The sequence below is a fragment of the Zootermopsis nevadensis genome, unplaced genomic scaffold (assembly GCF_977971745.1).
Source record: "Zootermopsis nevadensis isolate Lab colony 2312 unplaced genomic scaffold, Znev_1.0 Znev_ptg000028l, whole genome shotgun sequence".
In the NCBI taxonomy this organism is placed as follows: domain Eukaryota; kingdom Metazoa; phylum Arthropoda; class Insecta; order Blattodea; family Termopsidae; genus Zootermopsis; species Zootermopsis nevadensis.
This window is the reverse complement of record NW_028259160.1, coordinates 21007607-21027963: the sequence shown is the minus strand read 5'-3', so window position 1 is coordinate 21027963 and position 20357 is coordinate 21007607. Positions and strand designations below refer to the sequence as shown.

Sequence of the window (20357 nt, the reverse complement as noted above, 5' to 3'; positions counted from 1 at the left end):
GATGTACGTCAACACTGTTCTGTGTTGTCCCTCCCCTGTCATGGTTTGAGAGTCTTTTAGACGTTTTAAAAATGGGAAAAATGTTTCTGTAAACTCACCCGTGGCATTTTGAAAGGCTTAGTGACGCTCCTCTACTGGCTACGCGTGAATCTCATTCTCCTTCCTGAAAAGAGAAAGACAACGAACTACTTTTATTTGCGGATTCAGACAGAAGCAGGCGATTGTGATACGTCCTTCGAAGAGAAGTTGCCGTAGCGGAGTTTTACGTATCAATGATAACAATTTGAAATTCGTAACTTATAAATTGATTCACTGTCCTCTATCAGTTATTATTTATAGACTACTGCCGACACATTTTTGAAAAAATCATCCAGCTCGTAAATCTTTTCTTTCTAGATCTTGGCACTCTGCCATAACAGCACAAACTATCATCAAATGTAGCTCAGTATTTAAGACAAGTTGAGAGTTAGGTTAGGTTAGGTTAGGTTAGGTTATGTTAGGTTATGTTAGGTTACGTTAGGTTATGTTAGGTTACGTTAGGTTACGTTAGGTTATGTTAGGTTATGTTAGGTTACGTTAGATTATGTTAGGTTACGTTAGGTTATGTTAGGTTACGTTAGGTTATGTTAGGTTATGTTAGGTTAGGTTCATGTTTAGCCAGATTCTGTAAGCTCTCGTGATAACGTGTGACAGAAAAAGCGATATTCCTTTGGACAATGCTTGAGGTATATTCAATGTACACGAGGTTTCAGAATTTCTTTCCTCTGCCGTCTTGAATTGATATGTTACATTAATTAGCCTGTGATCTAGTAACAATAATTGATTCATACACATATAACGATAAGTTGCATTTTAACCTTACGGCATTGCATAGCAGAAGGAAAGGTTTTAGGATCTGAGGTTTTCACGGCTACATCAAGGACATGTGAAGACAGCCATCTTTAGAAGGAAATATTCGTACTTTAAAATGTTATGAAGATCAGTTCACCCCTATGGTTGATACGTGTCCATGGACGGAAGAAGTATGCAGTGTGGCGATCAGCTATTGAAATGGTGATTATAACATTTAAGTCTTCAGTACCCTGAGGACGAGGACGAAGAAGGTTCTCGAAACTTTGGTGTTTTCACCTTTCAACCACCTGACACGGCTGGTAGCCCGAGAAGAATTCATTGTATACTTAGTCGCCGTGAAAGCTTCAGATCATACAAAATTTTGATAAAATTAAATCCATATAGATTAAGCAAACCAATAATTATTAACACTATAAAAAAGACACTATTGCCATACGCGTTTCGACCTCAAGAGGTCATCATCAGTGGCATCAGGGAAATTAATACATTTAGTCAAATGGTTCAAACTGGATTCAGACTCGCCACATAGAAATGATGAAATGATCTGATATGATAAGATGGATGCGTCATTCAACACGCAGATGACCTGGGCGTACATGGTACGATAATATAAAAAATGGATAATTAACAAAAATACGATAAGGAATTGATTGAATTTATCAGGCTAAAAACACGGACCGGTAGCATGTACTTATGAACACGGTAATTAAAATTCGGGTTAAATAAAATAGTTGTATTTGTTGATTAAATGAGCGACTATTAACTTTTATAGAGGGCTGTGCTTCAATAAGAGTTTGTTCAGTTAGATATAATTAATTGAATAAAAAATTTCTTTGATATTATCCATCGTCTAGTAAATAAATTATTAAAACGTAAAACGACGTTTTGGAGATGGGACTCTATCCCTATCTCCGGACCGGAGATAGGGATTAGCTCTATCTAGTGGGCCCAACTGTGTAGGAACCTGAAGACGGAGATAGAGTCCCATCTCCGAAACGTCGTTTTACGTTTTATATTTTATTTACTAGACGATGGATAATATCCAAGAAATGTTTTATTAAAATGTGAAGACGGAGATAGAGCCCTATCTCCGAAACGTCGTTTTACGTTTTATATTTTATTTACTAGACGATGGATAATATCCAAGAAATCTTTTATTACAATCTGAAGACGGAGATAGAGTCCCATCTCCGAAACGTCGGTTTTACGTTTTATATTTAATAGACGATGGATAATATCCAAGAAATTTTTTATTAAAATGTGAAGACGGAGATAGAGCCCTATCTCCGAAACGTCGTTTTACGTTTTATATTTTATTTACTAGACGATGGATAATATCCAAGAAATCTTTTATTACAATCTGAAGACGGAGATAGAGTCCTATCTCCGAAACGTCGTTTTTACGTTTTATATTTAATAGACGATGGATAATATCCAAGAAAATTTTTATTCAATTGACTCTTCACCATCGTCAAGAACTTTTAGATTTGATATAGATATAATTAGCTAGATTTCCCATCAAATCAGTTCGAAAGTTCTGTATTTGAAAGTTACATCACACAGCAACAGAACAAATGACTGTCGATAAGATAAGTTTTTGCTAAAAATAAAGTAGAATTAAGTTGCATTAGTAAATCACACGAACAAGAGAACCTCTTCATTTACGTAATGTACACGGAAATCCTGAGCCCACGTCCGGCTAATTCCATTAGTTACGACTGGGATAAGATCACGAAGCAACTCATCGGATGGGCGTGGCCCAACATCCCCGTGTGGAAGACCAACGACTGTGTTTTCTGATCTGTAACGGGGTCACGCGGTGTCAAGTATCGGGGAGGGGGGGGGATAATTGCATCCGCCTCACAGAGACGAAATAAAATTAAAATGTATGCAGTGCAACCTCTCTAAAACAGAAACTGCATTAAACGGACGTGGTAATATTTCCACTTGCTTTAAGCAAAAACCTGTTTAAAATTGTCTGATATAAACTAAAAATATTTGGCATAAAATGTCAAACACGCAGATTGTATTCAATTGTTTTTAATGCCAAAAATGTCAGCTTCAGTCCCCCCTCCCCCACGGTTCATAAACCACCAACAAGCCACGGTGGTCTAGCGGTTAGAACGCTGGCCTTGTAATCCTGGGGGTCTCGGGTTCGATTCCCGGCGGTGCCCGAATTTATAACTTGTGTTGGGCAAGGCCGTGGTCTAGGCAACACGGAGTTTTCCTCCGTGGCATCCCAACAATTACTCCATTCACACACAGAAGAAGGCAATGGCAAACCACTTCTGGATCATCTGCCAAGAACGTATATGAACAGGTCCCAGTCCGAGAAAAGGATGGAAGGATCCTGTTCATATGGACCTGTCGTCAGACAGAACACTAAATAATAATAAGATGAGGTGGTCTAGCGGTTAGAACGCTGGCCTTGTAATCCTGGGGTCTCGGGTTCGATTCCCGGCGGTGCCCGAATTTATAACTTGTGTTGGGCAAGGCCGTGGTCTAGGCAACACGGAGTTTTCCTCCGGGGCATTTACCGGTTTCTCCGTGGCATCCCAACAATTACTCCATTCACACACAGAAGAAGGCAATGGCAAACCACTTCTGGATCATCTGCCAAGAACGTATATGAACAGGTCCCAGTCCGAGAAAAGGATGGAAGGATCCTGTTCATATGGACCTGTCGTCAGACAGAACACTAAATAATAATAATAAACCACCAGGACAGACGTCATTAAATTGTCGAGATATTTTTAGATTTCCGTATCGCTGGACTAAAATTCATCTAGGAAACTAACGGACAACGTTAATGCATTAGGGCAGAAACGGAAATGATTGGACTGAAATGCAGAATGCACACTTACGATTCGATCTTACTGAGTTTTCTGGAAATCATTGGAGATATTTACAGGTAACCACACCACTAAAGGTTAGTGACAATATATATTATCAGCGTCGTTCGGGCCACTAATATGGACCGGGATGTTTCGATCTTGAAGTTCTTGATAACAGAAACGAAAGCTACTTCTGACTGTCGCCAGTTCTAGTTCATATATTGTCATATTTGCTCAGCTTTCAGTCGAAATTATTTCACTGTACGTAAGCATTTGAATCAAATTCATGGCGACGAAATCCTGTGCAGAGGCAGCGAAGTTGTTTAACGGAAATCATAAAGTTGTTAGCTCTTTCTGTTAGAGGAGTGGTGTTGGTATGCTATGACCGCTGGTTCTCCCTAAAGCGATATTCCACAAATTCTTGTTCCTTGCTGAGATTAATGAACTTACAGAAGGAATTGTAATATCTGTGTACTTCTTTGTATGGTTTCCACCACTACTATTTCATCCTCGTTTTCTATTACCGTTAGACGAGACCTGGGGAACAAAAGTAATCATCCATGGAGATACATAGAGGCGCGTCCACAAATTAAGTTTCCCACTCGTCCCACAGCTAGCAAACCTTATATTGCGCGAAGCGACTGTGCGTACGCGATAGAGCAATGACGTAGCATGGCGCATGCACTAACGGTACTTCCCGCGTTCTCACAGTAGCATCGTTGCAGCTGTTGAAGATGGAGGTTCTTATTCCAGCTCCCGCCGACTGTGAAGTGCGGTCAGTGATAACGCTAGGCCGCACACGGCTCGACGGACAGCAAGTCTCCTGCAGGAGTTCAGCTCGGAGGTGTTTAATCATCCACCCTACAGCCCGGACCTCGCTCCCAGTGATTTCCATCTTTTCCTACACCTCAAGAAATTCCTGTCCAGTCAGCGTCAGCGTTTTGAGAATGACGGAGAGGCGGAGATGGTTGTCACACAGTGGTTCCAATCCCAGGCGGCAGACTTCTACGGCACAGGTATTCAAAAGTTGGTCCCACGGTATGACAAATGTCTCAATTCCGGAGGCGAATATGTTGAAAAATAGCTGGACACTTGCTGTATCTGTTGCAATAAATATTTCCATGAAATTGTGTTTTGTTTCTGTAAACGGCCCCAGGGAAACTTACTTTGTGGACGAGCCTCGTAAAATACGATAGGGTGTACCCCGGGGCCCCGAAGAGGTCGTTAGCAACGCTGATATCACCACTTCAATGCGATCCAGCCCTCGACATGTCGCATCTTCGCTTCGCTGGACCAAGACTGTTACTACCCTCTGCGACGAGGTTGGATTTTGGAGCAGGAAACCTTGTAAAAGTATGAAAACAGGACGTGGTCCAATTTACAACGATGATGGATGCAGAAACTGACTTCGAAACGTTGATCCTGCTCATTGCCAGAACATAACGATGAAGCCCGCCCTATAAGATGGATTTCTTTATCCTTTGTCAGGTCAATGAAGTACGCCACTTTGCATTGTAAGATTATTATAATTAAATTTATATTTTTATTGTTCTGACTGTCCCAAGGGGTGTTTCAGTACGAGGTTTCGTCACAAAAAAAACACTGCTTTGGGACCATGTAATAGTTCGACACCCCAGTGGTCTCTCAGCAGGACTGTCGTCAATTCGTCACAGTTATGAGAAAAGCAGAGATGTTACAAAGTAGTGCGAAAGGGTGTCACCATTTATTATTTATAAACGTATAATACGTTCCAAAAATCTTGAGAGACAGAATTATCCATGTCACGAACAGTTTGAGAAAGTCACTCGAAATTCAACACTGATTTGTCCTCGACTATGATCAGCCAATGACATGTGGAAACTTCAAACTACTGGAATTCTAAAGCAGTAATGTACGAGACTTTTTAATCGGTATTTCGAAGCCATCAGGGTTTCATGTTATATGCTTTCGTTTTGCGGGGAAAGTTTAATCCAATTTGCGACTACAAATTCGGCTCACAAAAACTATTTCATTCATTATATCCTTTCCGCTCCTATGCGGAGTACAGTCGCCTAATTTTGTAGATTTCTTTATCTGTTTAGACCAGGGGTGGCCAACCCAAATGATCTTTCGGGTCACTTTGGAAATGCATCATAACTCCGCGGGCCACATATAACTGTAAACTCATGAATAAAACAGGCAATATCTGTCATATATTCGCAAGAATATTATTTTAAAATCAAAGTTAATTTTTTCTCATAATTTCGACAGATAATTTTTGAATATATGGATGCACAAATAATGTATTTTTTTAATACATTGGTTTTCACTACTTTGGCCATTATAAAATAAATATATTTTGTAAAAGTGTGATGAATCTCGCGGGCCGGAAAAATGGTCAAGGCGGGCCACATGCGGCCCGCGGGCCGCGGGTTGGCCACCCCTGGTTTAGACATTCGGTACGACTCCTTGGACGAGTGAATAGCCCGTCGCACAACACAGAAAAACGCAGACAAACATCCATGCTTTGAGTGGGATTCGAACCCATGGTCCCAGTGTCAAGCGCACGAGACCCCTCGCTTTAGACACACACGGTCAACCAAAAATCCGGGTTCCAAATTATTATTATTACAATTCATGTCAGGCTCAAATACTGAACATATAACTACGTTAATTATATCAAAGTTTCACGGTCATTACACAGTGCGCGCAGCCAAAATTTCATTGTCCCAGATATTTCAAGTCTGCAGTGGAAAATCTCGGTATCTTTTATGTTGAATTTTTCGCTTTTATAAACTGGAGACTCAAAAGATATCCTACTCGGCCAGAATTCATGAAACCATCATCACACTCATCGCCGCGAAAACCTCAAATCTTACAAAGGTTTCATCTATCGCCCTTTGATTATTTTCCTTTATAATCTGAAATGCTGGATTCTGAATCTGAAGTAGACATGTTAATGTCGTAGTATTAAAATTGTTTCTAAATCCACTATTTCAACAATCCGCCGCCATCTTGTGAGCTTTAATGTTCTTCATTGATAACGACTGTGGTTTAGACCAGCGGTATTCAACCTTTTTTGTTCGCGTACCCCCAGATATAATTTCTCTTCAAATTTGTACCCCCCAAAGATTTTGGTGTATAATTCAAGTTATATATAGTATATAATCTACATCTAAAATAAATTAAATAAATTACATTAATTATTATTCAGTGTTTATCATAAAATAATATATATTTTTTAAAATTCACGTACCCCCTAAGATGTCTTGGCGTACCCCCCAGATATAATTTCTCTTCAACTCTGTACCCCCAAAGTATAATTTGTATAATTCAAGTTATACATAGTATATAATCTACATCTAAAATAAATTAAATAAATTACATTACTGATTATTCAGTGTTTATCATAAAATAATATATATTTTTTAAATTTCACGTACCCCTTAAGATGTCTTCGCGTACCCCCAGATATAATTTCTCTTCTACTTTGTACCCCCAAAGTTGTTGGTGTATAATTCAAGTTATACGTAGTATATAATCTACATTTAAAATAAATTAAATAAATTACATTACTGATTATTCAGTGTTTATCATAAAATAATATTTTTTTTTAAATTTCACGTACCCCCTAAGATGCCTTCGCGTACCCCCAAATATAATTTCTCTTCAACTTTGTACCCCCAAATTTGTTGGTGTATAATTCAAGTTATACATAGTATATAATCTACATTTAAAATAAATTAAATAAATTACATTACTGATTATTCAGTGTTTATCATAAAATAATATATATATTTTTTAAATTTCACGTACGCCCTAAGATGTCTTCGCGTACCCCCAGATATAATTTCTCTTCAACTTTGTATCCCCAAAGTTGTCGGTGTATAATTCAAGTTATACGTAGTATATAATCTACATTTAAAATAAATTAAATAAATTACATTACTGATTATTCAGTGTTTATCATAAAATAATATATATATTTTTTAAATTTCACGTACGCCCTAAGATGTCTTCGCGTACCCCAGGTTGAATACCACTCTTTAGACGAGGGGGCCTTTCAGTGACGTGCATTGTTTTGACTTTATGGAGTGTAAGAAAACATAAAAAGGACGACTGAACCAAAAAAAAACTAGAAAACCAAGAACAAAAGAACAGACTAACTTTTACGAAATACAAGAAGCTACTGACTTATTATGACTGATCTCCTTTCTCAAATAACCTATTCATTACAAAATTAGGGCAAATGAATGGGCTATTCACAACATCAAAATAACCAGTGAAAATTATTCAGATGACGAATAATTATTTTTTTTTTATTATTAAAGTTCCGTAAAAAGTACATTTTCTTAGTATATCCCCCTTAACACAATCTGAGCCTTTCACTCTGAATTACGAGACATCTTTCTATGGTAATAATTTAAAGAAAAAACTGCTACTGTGGTGATACGTGGTTCTACACGGAGAAGCAGTCTGAAATTAATAACAATTGTATTGTTTTTAAGGTTCAGTAAAATCATTTCATTGTTCAAATGCATGTCTCTAGTAGATTATCAGTATTACAGATATGCAATAAAGGTATAAAAGTTGGTAAAGAATTATTCTAAGGCGATCAGCAGTGTCAGAATGGCTTTGTAATCCAACGTTTCGGATATTCTCTTTGGCCCCATCATCAGGATTGATATCAATATCTGATCAAAATATTGTATTTATATCAAAGCCAGTTCTTCAGTTTTCCAACTCAGAACAGGTTGGAACCCACAGACTTATAATGACTGCTGGATTAAACCAGCAATAAGATAGTGTAATTGCTTCATATTGTGAATATTATAACAATTATTTATTTTAATCCGTCTTATCACAATATAATTTTATTTAAAATTTCTTATAATTAAGATAATAAAATATCATTGATGTTCCATATCGATTGATCGATTTACATTTCGGAACATTTACACAACATGTTTCGGTTTTTATAAAACCATCATCAGGTGTAAAATATATCTAAGAACTTAAAACCCAATTATGATTTCTGTAGTTTTTTGGTGATGTTTCATTACGTTTGTTTTTCCATTTTTGGGCTAAGGTGTTGTTTTTCTTAAATGTTATTAGATGTACATATCGGCCTGTAAGTAAAAGATTGAAAGAAACACTAAAGAATTTGAAAGAATTTTATGGAGCAAGTGTGTGTGTGTGTGTGTGTGCGTGCGCAAGGGTCCTACTTTGAAGGTGATTAGGTAAGCATTGCCATATGCCCTACCATTACAGGGAACTTTTTGACTGCCCTACGTAGTGTTCTTGTTCAAGGGAAAAGCGAAACCTGAAGAGGTGAAAATGGTAGAACTTATGACAATGGAATTTTGCAATTTACTCTTCTCCAGATGTCAAGGCAGTCCCTTCAAGGGGAGTACACTATAATAGGTCAAACATGTAGCCAAGACCCAAAAAGGTGGAAGGGGGGAGAAACTAAGAGAAACAGATAATTTTCACGAGAAAACCTTAACAGCAGTCACATCAGAGACTGCAACAAAAACATTACAAGGGAAATTAAGTTTATATATGATTCAGGTTTTAACAGTAGGCTTGTATTAGCAGTGTTAAATCTGTAACTAGTTTGCTTGCGCTACAGATCATTAACCCCAACCCCGACAGCCACCTTTCACTTACTCCTTCCACAAGCAACCACAGTCAGTATTGACCCACACCTATACGATGACAGTCGTACTTCTGGACACATCGGGACACTCACTCCTACATCTTTGGTATGTTTTATTTTTATTTCTATTTTATTGATACTTTCTAACTATAATTTATATATTTTTCATTTATATTCTCTAAATTCTTTTATAAATTCTTTCAAATTCTTTAGTGTTTCTTTCAATCTTTTACTTACAGGCCGATATGTACATCTAATAACATTTAAGAAAAACAACACCTTAGCCCAAAAATGGAAAAACAAACGTAATGAAACATCACCAAAAAACTACAGAAATCATAATTGGGTTTTAAGTTCTTAGATATATTTTACACCTGATGATGGTTTTATAAAAACCGAAACATGTTGTGTAAATGTTCCGAAATGTAAATCGATCAATCGATATGGAACATGAATGATATTTTATTATCTTAATTATAAGAAATTTTAAATATTGTGATAAGACGGATTAAAATAAATAATTGTTAAACCAGCAATGTTTTTGAGAACAATGTGAACATCTATCTTAGTCCAAAGTAGACAGCAGAAACCAATTCTGTGCAGCTGTGATTTCATTTGTTTCGCATTATCTCCATTGATTTTTATTAATTTTACTGAAACCTTCAATAAATTAAATTAATTTATTTGTTCCCACAAGATTTCACTGAAGTATTACCGATATATTCAGTCAATTGCTCAAAATGTGTAGAAAACAATATTTTTAAACCTAAGTTTCCTTAGACATCATTTCCATTTTTGAGGACAGTTGACAGCCAGCGACCGCATTCAGTGTACAGTAAATCCTCCTATAACTTCGGTTTGTCCAACGGACATTTGATTACGAGCGTCAAAATATATGCCAATTGTTTGCCAAACACAGGACATTGGATCATACACACTGTAGTATCATAAAAAAAAATATATCGCTGTTGCTCAAAACGCCAAAGATGGTTTGGGTTTCGCGTGTGTATTTGTACAACAAACTTCGTTTTGCTTCACTAAGCGCATGTAAGAGTGTAAACATTCAACTGCTCTGTCATCCAGCGCTTTCACCCCTCTCCACCTCTTGAACCCCCTCTCCGCCTCTTGAACCCCTCTCCGCCTGTTGCACCCCCTCTCCACCTCTTGAACCCCCTCAACGCCTGTTGAACCCCCTCTCCTACTCTTACACTGCATGTAGCCAGCCGTCTCAGTCTCGCTTACATTGTTCCAGTGTTAAATAGTAACAGCATATTGTTTTAAGGTATTTTTTACTGTTTATATCATTTCCCTTCATTGAAAAGCCGAGTAACAATTGACTTTTCAAATAATATCAAGCACAATAACAGGAAAGACACTGCCCTTGGCCAGAATTACTGAATAAAAGCCAAACTACAAACGAAGTTTTGAGGTTATGGCAGCAGATGATCAGATGCGCAGTGGAAGTTGCGCGTGAGCAGTTGAATGACATTGCGTTGGTATTTTATTTTAAAGTGCAACTTTCTGGTAATGTTTTAATTTAATACTTAACTTCCGATTTGGTCTACACTTTTTATACGACACACAAATAAATAAATTACAATATATTTATGGGTTTGTGTTTATTTTCTTCGATATCCCACGACCTAGCATTCCCACGCAACACCCAAGTTCGTCCTTCGAGTCACACAGAGCACCGTTCTAGAGGGGAGTGTCCCCGCGTTGGACGACGGTTAAGGTAAGGACTGGTAAGGAGACATTGATTTTTCCAACAGAATGTTTTCCAGTTTAGATACAAAATCATTTGAATCGAGGAAATTAAATTAAGTTGAACTATTCCTTAACCATTTCGATATTATTCAAATTATACGAGGCTCGTCCACAAAGTAAGTTTCCCTGGGGCCGTTTACAGAAACAAAACACAATTTCATGGAAATATTTATTGCAACAGATACAGCAAGTGTCCAGCTATTTTTCAACATATTCGCCACCGGAATTGAGACATTGGTCATACCGTGGGACCAACTTTTGAATACCTGTGTCGTAGAAGTCTGCCGCCTGGGATTGGAACCACTGTGTGACAACCATCTCCGCCTCTCTGTCATTCTCAAAACGCTGACGCTGACCGGACAGGAATTTCTTGAGGTGTAGGAAAAGATGGAAATCACTGGGAGCGAGGTCCGGGCTGTAGGGTGGATGATTAAACACCTCCCAGCTGAACTACTGCAGGAGACTTGCTGTCCGTCGAGCCGTGTGCGGCCTAGCGTTATCACTGACCGCACTTCACAGTCGGCGGGAGCTGGAATAAGAACCTCCATCTTCAACAGCTGCAACGATGCTACTGTGAGAACGCGGGAAGTACCGTTAGTGCATGCGCCATGCTACGTCATTGCTCTATCACGTACGCACAGTCGCTTCGCGCAATATAAGGTTTGCTAGCTGTGGGACGAGTGGGAAACTTACTTTGTGGACGCGCCTCGTAACTCACCAATGACATAAGGAGCATTTATAGACCACGCCATATAGGATGAGAAACTATAATTTATATTGCTCTGTATAACTTGTGGAATGAATCAACTTTGATGATACACAGGGACGAACCGTAATAGCCGAGCCATTTATATACCCGTTTATTTTAGTTCACTGCGAGAAGCACTAAAAGGAAGTAAATTGACGTTTATGTATTTTTCCAGTCTTCTGACACAGTTCGATTAAAACTAACATCACAGCGCTGAAAAACCACTTATTTTCTTTCAGTCATCACGAATTATACCGTGTGCCCTGTTTCAATTGAAGATTAACTTCTCAAACTATCAATCATTGTATCTAAACGCGCAGTTTTCGACCAACCGAAGACAGTATTCAGATCATTTTAAGGCCACATTGAATTCACTTCATCAAAATTTCTGGATAGTAAAGCTGTCCCACTGTACGCCATATAGACGCTTTGGGGGAGAGGAAGTATAGCTCCTACTAATTCTTAAACTCGACACTAGATGGGGGGGTGAGTGTTAGAGTCACGCCACGGCCACGCGGACCCCGGTAACCTTTGGATAAAAGGCTGGGTGGGCCCCAGAGCCGGTCTGGACGCAGAGGCTAGAGGAAAAGTCCTTAGCCACCGTCGGAGATCGAACCCCGGTCATCCAACCCGTAGTCTGTCACTATACTCAGCCACTCCGGTTACATTAAAAAAATTTTAAAAAGAAAACAGGTTATTATGAAAGAAACAAATTAGATTTAAACATCAAGAAAAGATGGGTTATACGAACAAATTAATTTTAAAAGCCTTTAGAATTTATGATAAAGATAAATTAATTGAATTTTTTGTAGTCGGTGATTTTAGTGAGGTTAATGTGACCTCTAGGTCTCGCCCCAACCTTATCGTAATCCAAAAAAAAAAAAAACGTGGGGTGTGTTTCCATTAAAATGATTAGTTTACACAATTACTGCCTACTGAAATGGAACTAGTGTAATCCAATTAATGATCTCGGTCCACTATTACAAAATTGTCACTGTAATATTATACACCGTGTCACTGCCAACTTATATCAAGAACTTTGGACACGTGGTCTCAATTCACTGCAACGCCCTGGATGTAATTACACACTACGTAACACCGTAAGTCACCATTAAACTTAATGGGATTTAGGACAACCGACATGGAGACAAGTTAAATGACTCTCAGACAGGCCAGGAAATTAGCTACTAGCTACTCTTTGAAGACGTGTCAAATGGGGAAAACAGCCATTAGCCATTAATAAAATAGACGCTTCAAGGCCACGAAACAATTTCCCCCGTAATGTCTAATATTCCTTACATATTTGAATGTTTTTGTGAATGTAAAAAGTGTGAAACTGCAAGGCGTTAGAAAACCAAATGAAGTCACGCTCAGTATTTCTACAGCACGTGAAAAGATGCTGAAAACATGTCAATGTGATGTATAAAAAGTGAAAGCTTTCGCGGCGACTGAAGTTGATGAAAGATTCTTGGGTTACGAGCCTCGTCAGGTGGCTAAATGGTGAATAAACCATATATTCTGCCATCGCCGAGCGCGCTACAAAGGACCAGATTTGTTACGTAGCAGCTCTGATGATGAGAGCAGAGATTGCTCTCGAAACGTTGACATAAGATATGGTTTATTTAAACTTCATGTCAATGTGACTTGAACGGCCGTACATTAAAGAACTTCTGGACTGGACAAGTTACCTGAATAGAATTCACAATTACTATCACAGCAGAAGAAACATGTTTCGACACGATTTTTGGAATTCAGTCACCTCTCGAGGGAAGACTGAAGTCCTCAAGTGTCCCGACGATGTACAATTGGAAAATGTCGCTCTCTACGTGTTTGAAATGGGATGAATAAAATCTAAAGTTGGCGGGAAAAGTCTGTTTAAGAACGAAATAAGCTTGAAGAAAGGGTTAAAGTTGAATATGAAGGTACAAAGGCGTGAACATTAAAATAAATTACTACAAAACACGCTCAGTGCCGATCTTAACCTCACTTCTCCTCATACATTCGTGAGAGATTATCTTCTGCATTGAGAACAGTGAAGTCTTATTTTATAAATAGACTTACCGATTAAAGCTTTCGTAACTCTCTAGAGGACAAATTATAAACGTAATTATAACAGCATCAGCAGATAAAATTGAACACCAGACGTCTCGCTGACTTTATACGAAATAATGTGTTTGTGACAGTTGAATGTAAACTGAGAAGACAGATGGAACGTAAACTGAGCGAAGTAAAAACATATATGGAACCTTGGCAAAAATTTGCGTTTGGCTTTTGTTTATTTTCCAAAGACTCGAATAACAATATAAGCATACAAAAAATTTAGTACTCACAACACAGAGTAAATGTGCCGACACAATATGGGTTCGAATGAACGCGCCTGCGCGATGATATCTGAAGGGTTTAATGATTTAATTCAGCGCCAATTTAAATAAATCAGGTAGCAGGACAACACGCACGCACGCACAAACACATACAAGCGCATTCCATGGATCCAAATGTTAGCCGTAGGACGCGGAATAAGACTGACAGATAAGAAAATTTTAAAGTTTTCATTAAATTTCACAGAGAAAAAAAATATATAGCAATTTTACACAAAATCTGCTTTACAGCAGACTATGTAAGTACAGTACAATGACTCCTGAAGAGATATTGAAGCCGAATAAGAGAGAGAGAGAGAAATTGGGGTTAGAAAGTGGAGTAGAGATTGGCACAACTGTTTTTAGTAGGGGTTATACCAATTTTATTTTCGGATACGAAAGACCCCAAGCTGGACGTCTTAATTGGCGTGTTGCTGTGTGACCTGCGACGTTATAAAGGTCACGTGGTTGGTTGAAGCTGTAGGGGGAAGTCACCGAAAGTTTTTTTTTTTGTGGGGGGGGGGGGGTCGTTGGGGTTGAGCTGTGATCCGGGCTCCAACATTTCATTTGAATTTTCTTGCAGAGGTCTGGTCTTCGTCTCTCTCTCTCTCTCTCTCCATGAGGTCACGGAAGAAGGGACATCCTCTGACTATGTGCATGTACAGAGGAGTTTTGTCTCTCCAAGGGGTCATTGGGATCACGGTTTGAACTGTCAGTACAAGTGCGAGTTCATCCTGAATGATTTTTGGAGGAGTGGTTGTTGGAAAACCTTTTATAACCACTTTATAAGCCTATAAGCCTTTTAGAAAGGTTTTTAGGTTTAGGTAGTCCTTGTACGTGGAGGTTTGACAGCGTTGTGAAGCCCAGAGGCTGGAATTTAGTATTAAAATCCTTATTGAGTCTAGTCGCGTATCTCTGCAGGTACGACTAAATTTTGATTGTCAGATAGGCATGTCACAGGCGAGATTGTAATTGGCTTTTTTTTTGTGTCTATGGATCGAAAGATTTGAACGTTACAAAAAAAGACGTTATATCAGAATCTGATTTTTCTGACATCAAGCCTTCGGATTCCATATTTAATGATGACCGAAGTGTGTATTTGACCCGTTCTATCAGTTTTGTAGATTTTTAAATAAGCTTATCTCTATTAGTTTTTAATTCAATTCAATTAATTTATTTACGTGTTTTCCAACAGCAAGAAGCCAATAACAGGCAAACACTGATAATACATACAAATAATAATAAAATAATAATGAAAAATATTACACAAACAGATTAACTAAACTTATAAATGTACAGTATTAAATATAACAGCCAAGTACAGGCAAACCCAAAATAGAAATAATATTATACACAAAGAAAAATAAATTAATAAATATAAATAAAAACAAATAATCCACCTAGGGAACACTAATATAATTGATACAATATTTTATTTTCCGTCTATACACAAACTTAAAATAATGTTTGTTTAAAATTACTTAAAATTATAACATTCTCAGTAGGTACTGTATCTTGTTACATTTTATATTGACGACATGTTTCGATGTGTATTACATCATCATCAGGTCTATCAATTTTAAAAACTGTTGTACATCTTGCGTTGCGTATATTGATTTGTTCGATTTTAAGTCTCTTCCTTTAAATTTGGAGGTTGTGCTTGGATGTTTTATATCTGTAAAATTAATTTTCAAATCGTGATTTTGGAAGAGACTTAAAATCGAACAAATCAATATACGCAACGCAAGATGTACAACAGTTTTTAAAATTGATAGACCTGATGATGATGTAATACACATCGAAACATGTCGTCAATATAAAATGTAACAAGATGCAGTATCTACTGAGAATGTTATAATTTTAAGTAATTTTAAACAACATTATTTTAAGTTTGTGTATAGACGGAAAATAAAATATTGTATCAATAAAACACAAACATGACGCAATTAAGATATAAACTAATATAATTGTAAAACGTTAAAGAAATATAAAAAATACATAACCTATCTAGATCATTTCCCTTGTTGAGAACGTGCGCTCAAGGGAGACAATGTTTATGGGTAATACGTCCAAATATTTACATACGTCATTTGCAGCGATGACGCACCTCGCTGAAGGACTATGTCTCACTAGTCCGTACCGCAAAGAAATCACTACACATCACCATTACAAATATCAACTATTTGTTCGTCTTTAAGGACATAATTCGTGTTTACACTGAAAACCATACAAAACGCAAAGTTGTTAACTGTTAAAGCAGGTGGGACGAAGCACTGGGATTGAAAGCGTAAACAGAGTTAAAGAGAATATTTTGGAAATAAACCACTGGCAAATAATATTGTTAGTGAAGAAATCATAACAGAAAATTTAAAAATTAGTTAGGGGAGTGAGAAACTCCTATGAAAGAGAAAATAAATATGTATAAATTGATTACATGAATATATTATCATACAAAGAAAATCCTCTGGAATGCAAAAAGGCAGATATTAACAGACTAACGAGTAAGAACACGAGATAAACCAAAGAAAAACTTAGAATACCAAATGAAAAATAGAGAGGATTTAAGGATAAACAAATTGGCAAACTTAACTAATAACAAAAAGGACCACGCTTTAGAAATGTACAAAGGTAGAATCACAACGAGAAAGAACCTAATAGGATAAGACCCAAATTAAGATTTAACGCAGAAGACAATGAGACGAATTTGAGGGGGGATTAGCTGTGGGAAGAAAGATGGAAAAGTGATTGTCAGGACTCGGGTATAAGACAGCTTCACCGCATAAGTTAACTCATTTAGAAAATTTGTATCTTAAGTGCGTCATGTTTGTGTTTAATCAAATATATATAATATACTTTATACTATAAATGTTATAATATTTTAACAACATTATTTTAAATGCGTTTGTGTATAGACTGTAAAATAAATATATATATTTCATTTAGAAAACTCAGATCAATAAATAATAGAAGCACACAAACTCAAAATAGAAGATTTCCCTCCCAAGCTTCGAAAAACGGCGTTGAAATGTATTTCCGTCTCCGGTGTTCGCGTGTCTATTTCATGAAGTGAGTCTCGGGAGTACGTACTTTGCTTTTCGCCATATTTTAAATTTCACGACAGCTGACGTTTGTCTTCAAGTCGAAGAACAAAGCGATTTCCTTCCATGACAGCCAAAGTCATCAACCTGTGAATATATTTATTCATCGTAATCTAATAAAGCAAACAGGATAATTACGCTGAAGGTCCATGACGACAATTACGATGATGGATGATGGCGTAACGCGTTTGTGAACATGAATAAAAAAAAACTGAGTTCATGAACGCGGTGAAGTTTTTTTTTTTTAAAGTTGTAATCCGCTACTTGAAGGTGTTAACTGTACGTCGTTTAAGTTAACCGTGTTAGTTTAATACAGCAATCTTTGAGAAGTTAATAAGCTCACAGCTGCTGACATTACACTGTAAATACATCGGGTTGGAGCAATTTAACACTTGCTTTGTCTCCCAACAGAGAGACAAGATGTCAGCTAATGGTAGTGAGCTGTCACCGGGATATATCTCTACGATGGGGATCAGCGGGGACGCGATTACTGTCCATGCAACATTATTTCTCAGAGGCAGGACTTCGAATCTCCCTCTCTCATTTCCGGTGTCAAAATTGGCTTTGTAAATACGTTAAACAAACAGTAATAATAAATTACCGACGTTACTACTGACAGCGAAGACGCGTGAGAAATAACTTTGTAGAGGCCGCGCGAGAAGTGATGTCACCTGCGCAAAGGACTGATTTTGGTCGTATGAGATGGACTCGTCCGAAGCACGCGCTAGAGGGGTGTCAGCTTCAGTTGGTTTGTAGCTCTAACTGTGTTTAGTTCGGTGCGTCACCGCAGCTGAGGCCGTGCGACCCCCACTACTACTGAACTCCCCTCTCTCGGCTAACACATCGCGCATTTAGGTTCCACAACTACTCGCGCGACCTCTAGTAAGAATAATGTTATCCACTCAGTAACTTGAAATCTTACTTAGTCTTTCTGTGGTTTCTCTTTAATCCAGTAAGAAATGGAACCTTTTTGTGTATAATATCAAAAATAGGAATAATGCAAGATGACCTCTGATCCATCGCCTATAAATGAGATAAAAGGCGAACGCGGTGACCTGCATTTGTACATAAAACTCGTCAAAGCAGAGGAAAGAGTGAATAATGGAATCGAACGGATCAACCGGATTATCGGCAGAACTGTTTTTACATGGAACACAGAAACTACATGGACTGTTCAAAAAATGATTTTAAATTTGCGTAAATAAAAAAAAAACATACAGGGAGGCTGGAGGTAATGAATACCAAAATAATCAGATTGTGATGTTCAAAATAGAATGTTTAATTGTTTATCTATAAAGTTCAATCCACTAATTATCTGTTTATTATCATTCCCATTATCACTATTATTTCATTTGAAAGGATGCAGCTGATTTATTTTACGTATCCAACCAATGAAATCCCTTTCTACAAACATGGGGTTTAATTTTATTGCTACCATGACGTAATGCTGTCGAGAAACTGTATTGACCTCTTGATAAGACTTAATGTTATCAGGGCGGTCCGTATGAAAATATTCTTCTGTAAAAATACGCAATGTAGTCTCACTGACGTACCTGCTGCCTCTATCATCAGGGCTATGAGTGGGGTAAACTTCTGTGAGGCTACACGGCGAAACAGAAGACAGCCACCTTCAAACTCACAGCCGTGAAAACCTCAAATCCTACTTAAATTAATATTATATTAGCCTGCAGATCACATTCTATTTCCAACTATTAAGAGTAATAACACGTGCGGTGGGTGATATGACATTAATTTCTAGGGAAATTTTTGTTTGAGAGTATTTAAGTTTGTCGGACGTATTTGAAAAACTCTGATGATCGGGCTGGCCAAGAAATGTTACCATAGGAGTAATTTATTCGATGTTAAAACACCGTCTTTAAAGTGTTCATCGACTGTCATGAAATATATTTCTAGAAAAATTAATATCATTATTATCAGCTATGTTACTTCGCATAATGGAAAGTTTTATTAATCAGTGCATAAATCATTACGAACAATATCTAACAAGTGTTTACAGAAGTAATTTTTCCAATGCATATTACCTTGAATAAATTTAAATAAACTTTGATCTGCTAGTTTATCTTTAATTATGAATGAACGCTGTCTCACTCTGTATATATAACTTAAACAGATAGCGACTGTTAACACCTGTAACGTATTAAAAATTATCGCAAATTTGTGGGGTAATTTCTAACAAAAATCTCTCTCTCAGTCCGTGTTAAAGACGTACATAAAAAATAACACCCGAAAACTGCTACGTGTAACACACCAACTATGCTGAAGCACGAGCTGTTGTACGACGCACAGCGACGTACTAACTTCATCATCCAATTTTACGACTCAGAAAGTTAATTACTCCTAAAATAACGATCAATTTGCAATTTGCATTCTTTAATTGTGAAGCCAACAACCGATTAGCTACAGAATCCGATCATGAAAACGTAATCACTAACACAGAGGCAATTCGATGTAAAATAACCTCTGCAGAATTTGGGTCCTGATCGAGTCGGAAGTAGTACATTGCTTACATTTGTAAATACATCACAATTAATATTATTATGTATTTCATATTGGGTAAAAATCATCACCCCATACATTTCCAATATATTACCCACCTGTGGACTGGACACTAACGCATAATTTTACAGCAATCTCATTTATATGTCGTAATTTTCAGATAAAATTCAATTTTTGTCCTCATTGCTATAATAGAAGGCATATTTTGTTAGTTTATTGAGCAAAATTAAAATTATTCATTACGTTCTTGGCGTCAGTATTAAAACACAGCACATGTACGCTTTTGGCAGAAATTGAGTAGCCTCGAGAACGGGTACCCCTCTCAAAAATGTGTGTATTGGGGCAAGACAGAATATTATAATAAGGCAAATTATTTGTGGTTAATTTAATGTGTAACAACATCCAAACATATTATTAAAACCAATATATTCTGAATACTTTTACATATGCTTGAATATTTTGCTATGTAGGTAAAATGTGTTTTAAAAACATGTAAGAATTCTTGTTTCTCAGGGCTCTAATAATGAAAGAAAATTCAGAATATAT

At 37.2% G+C, this 20357-nt stretch overlaps 1 protein-coding gene across 5 annotated transcripts in view; it reads right to left on the bottom strand.

Annotated features, from left to right (window-relative positions):
• LOC110833713 (secretin receptor) overlaps positions 1–20357 on the bottom strand; it is a 59399-nt gene that overhangs the window by 20606 nt on the left and 18436 nt on the right. For all 5 annotated transcript variants that reach the window (XM_022072115.2, XM_022072119.2, XM_022072118.2 and 2 more), the window contains one exon: positions 99–163. In XM_022072115.2, coding sequence (XP_021927807.1) covers positions 99–107 — 9 coding nt within the window. In that variant the 5' untranslated portion in view covers positions 108–163. The remainder of the gene's footprint in view (positions 1–98; positions 164–20357) is intronic.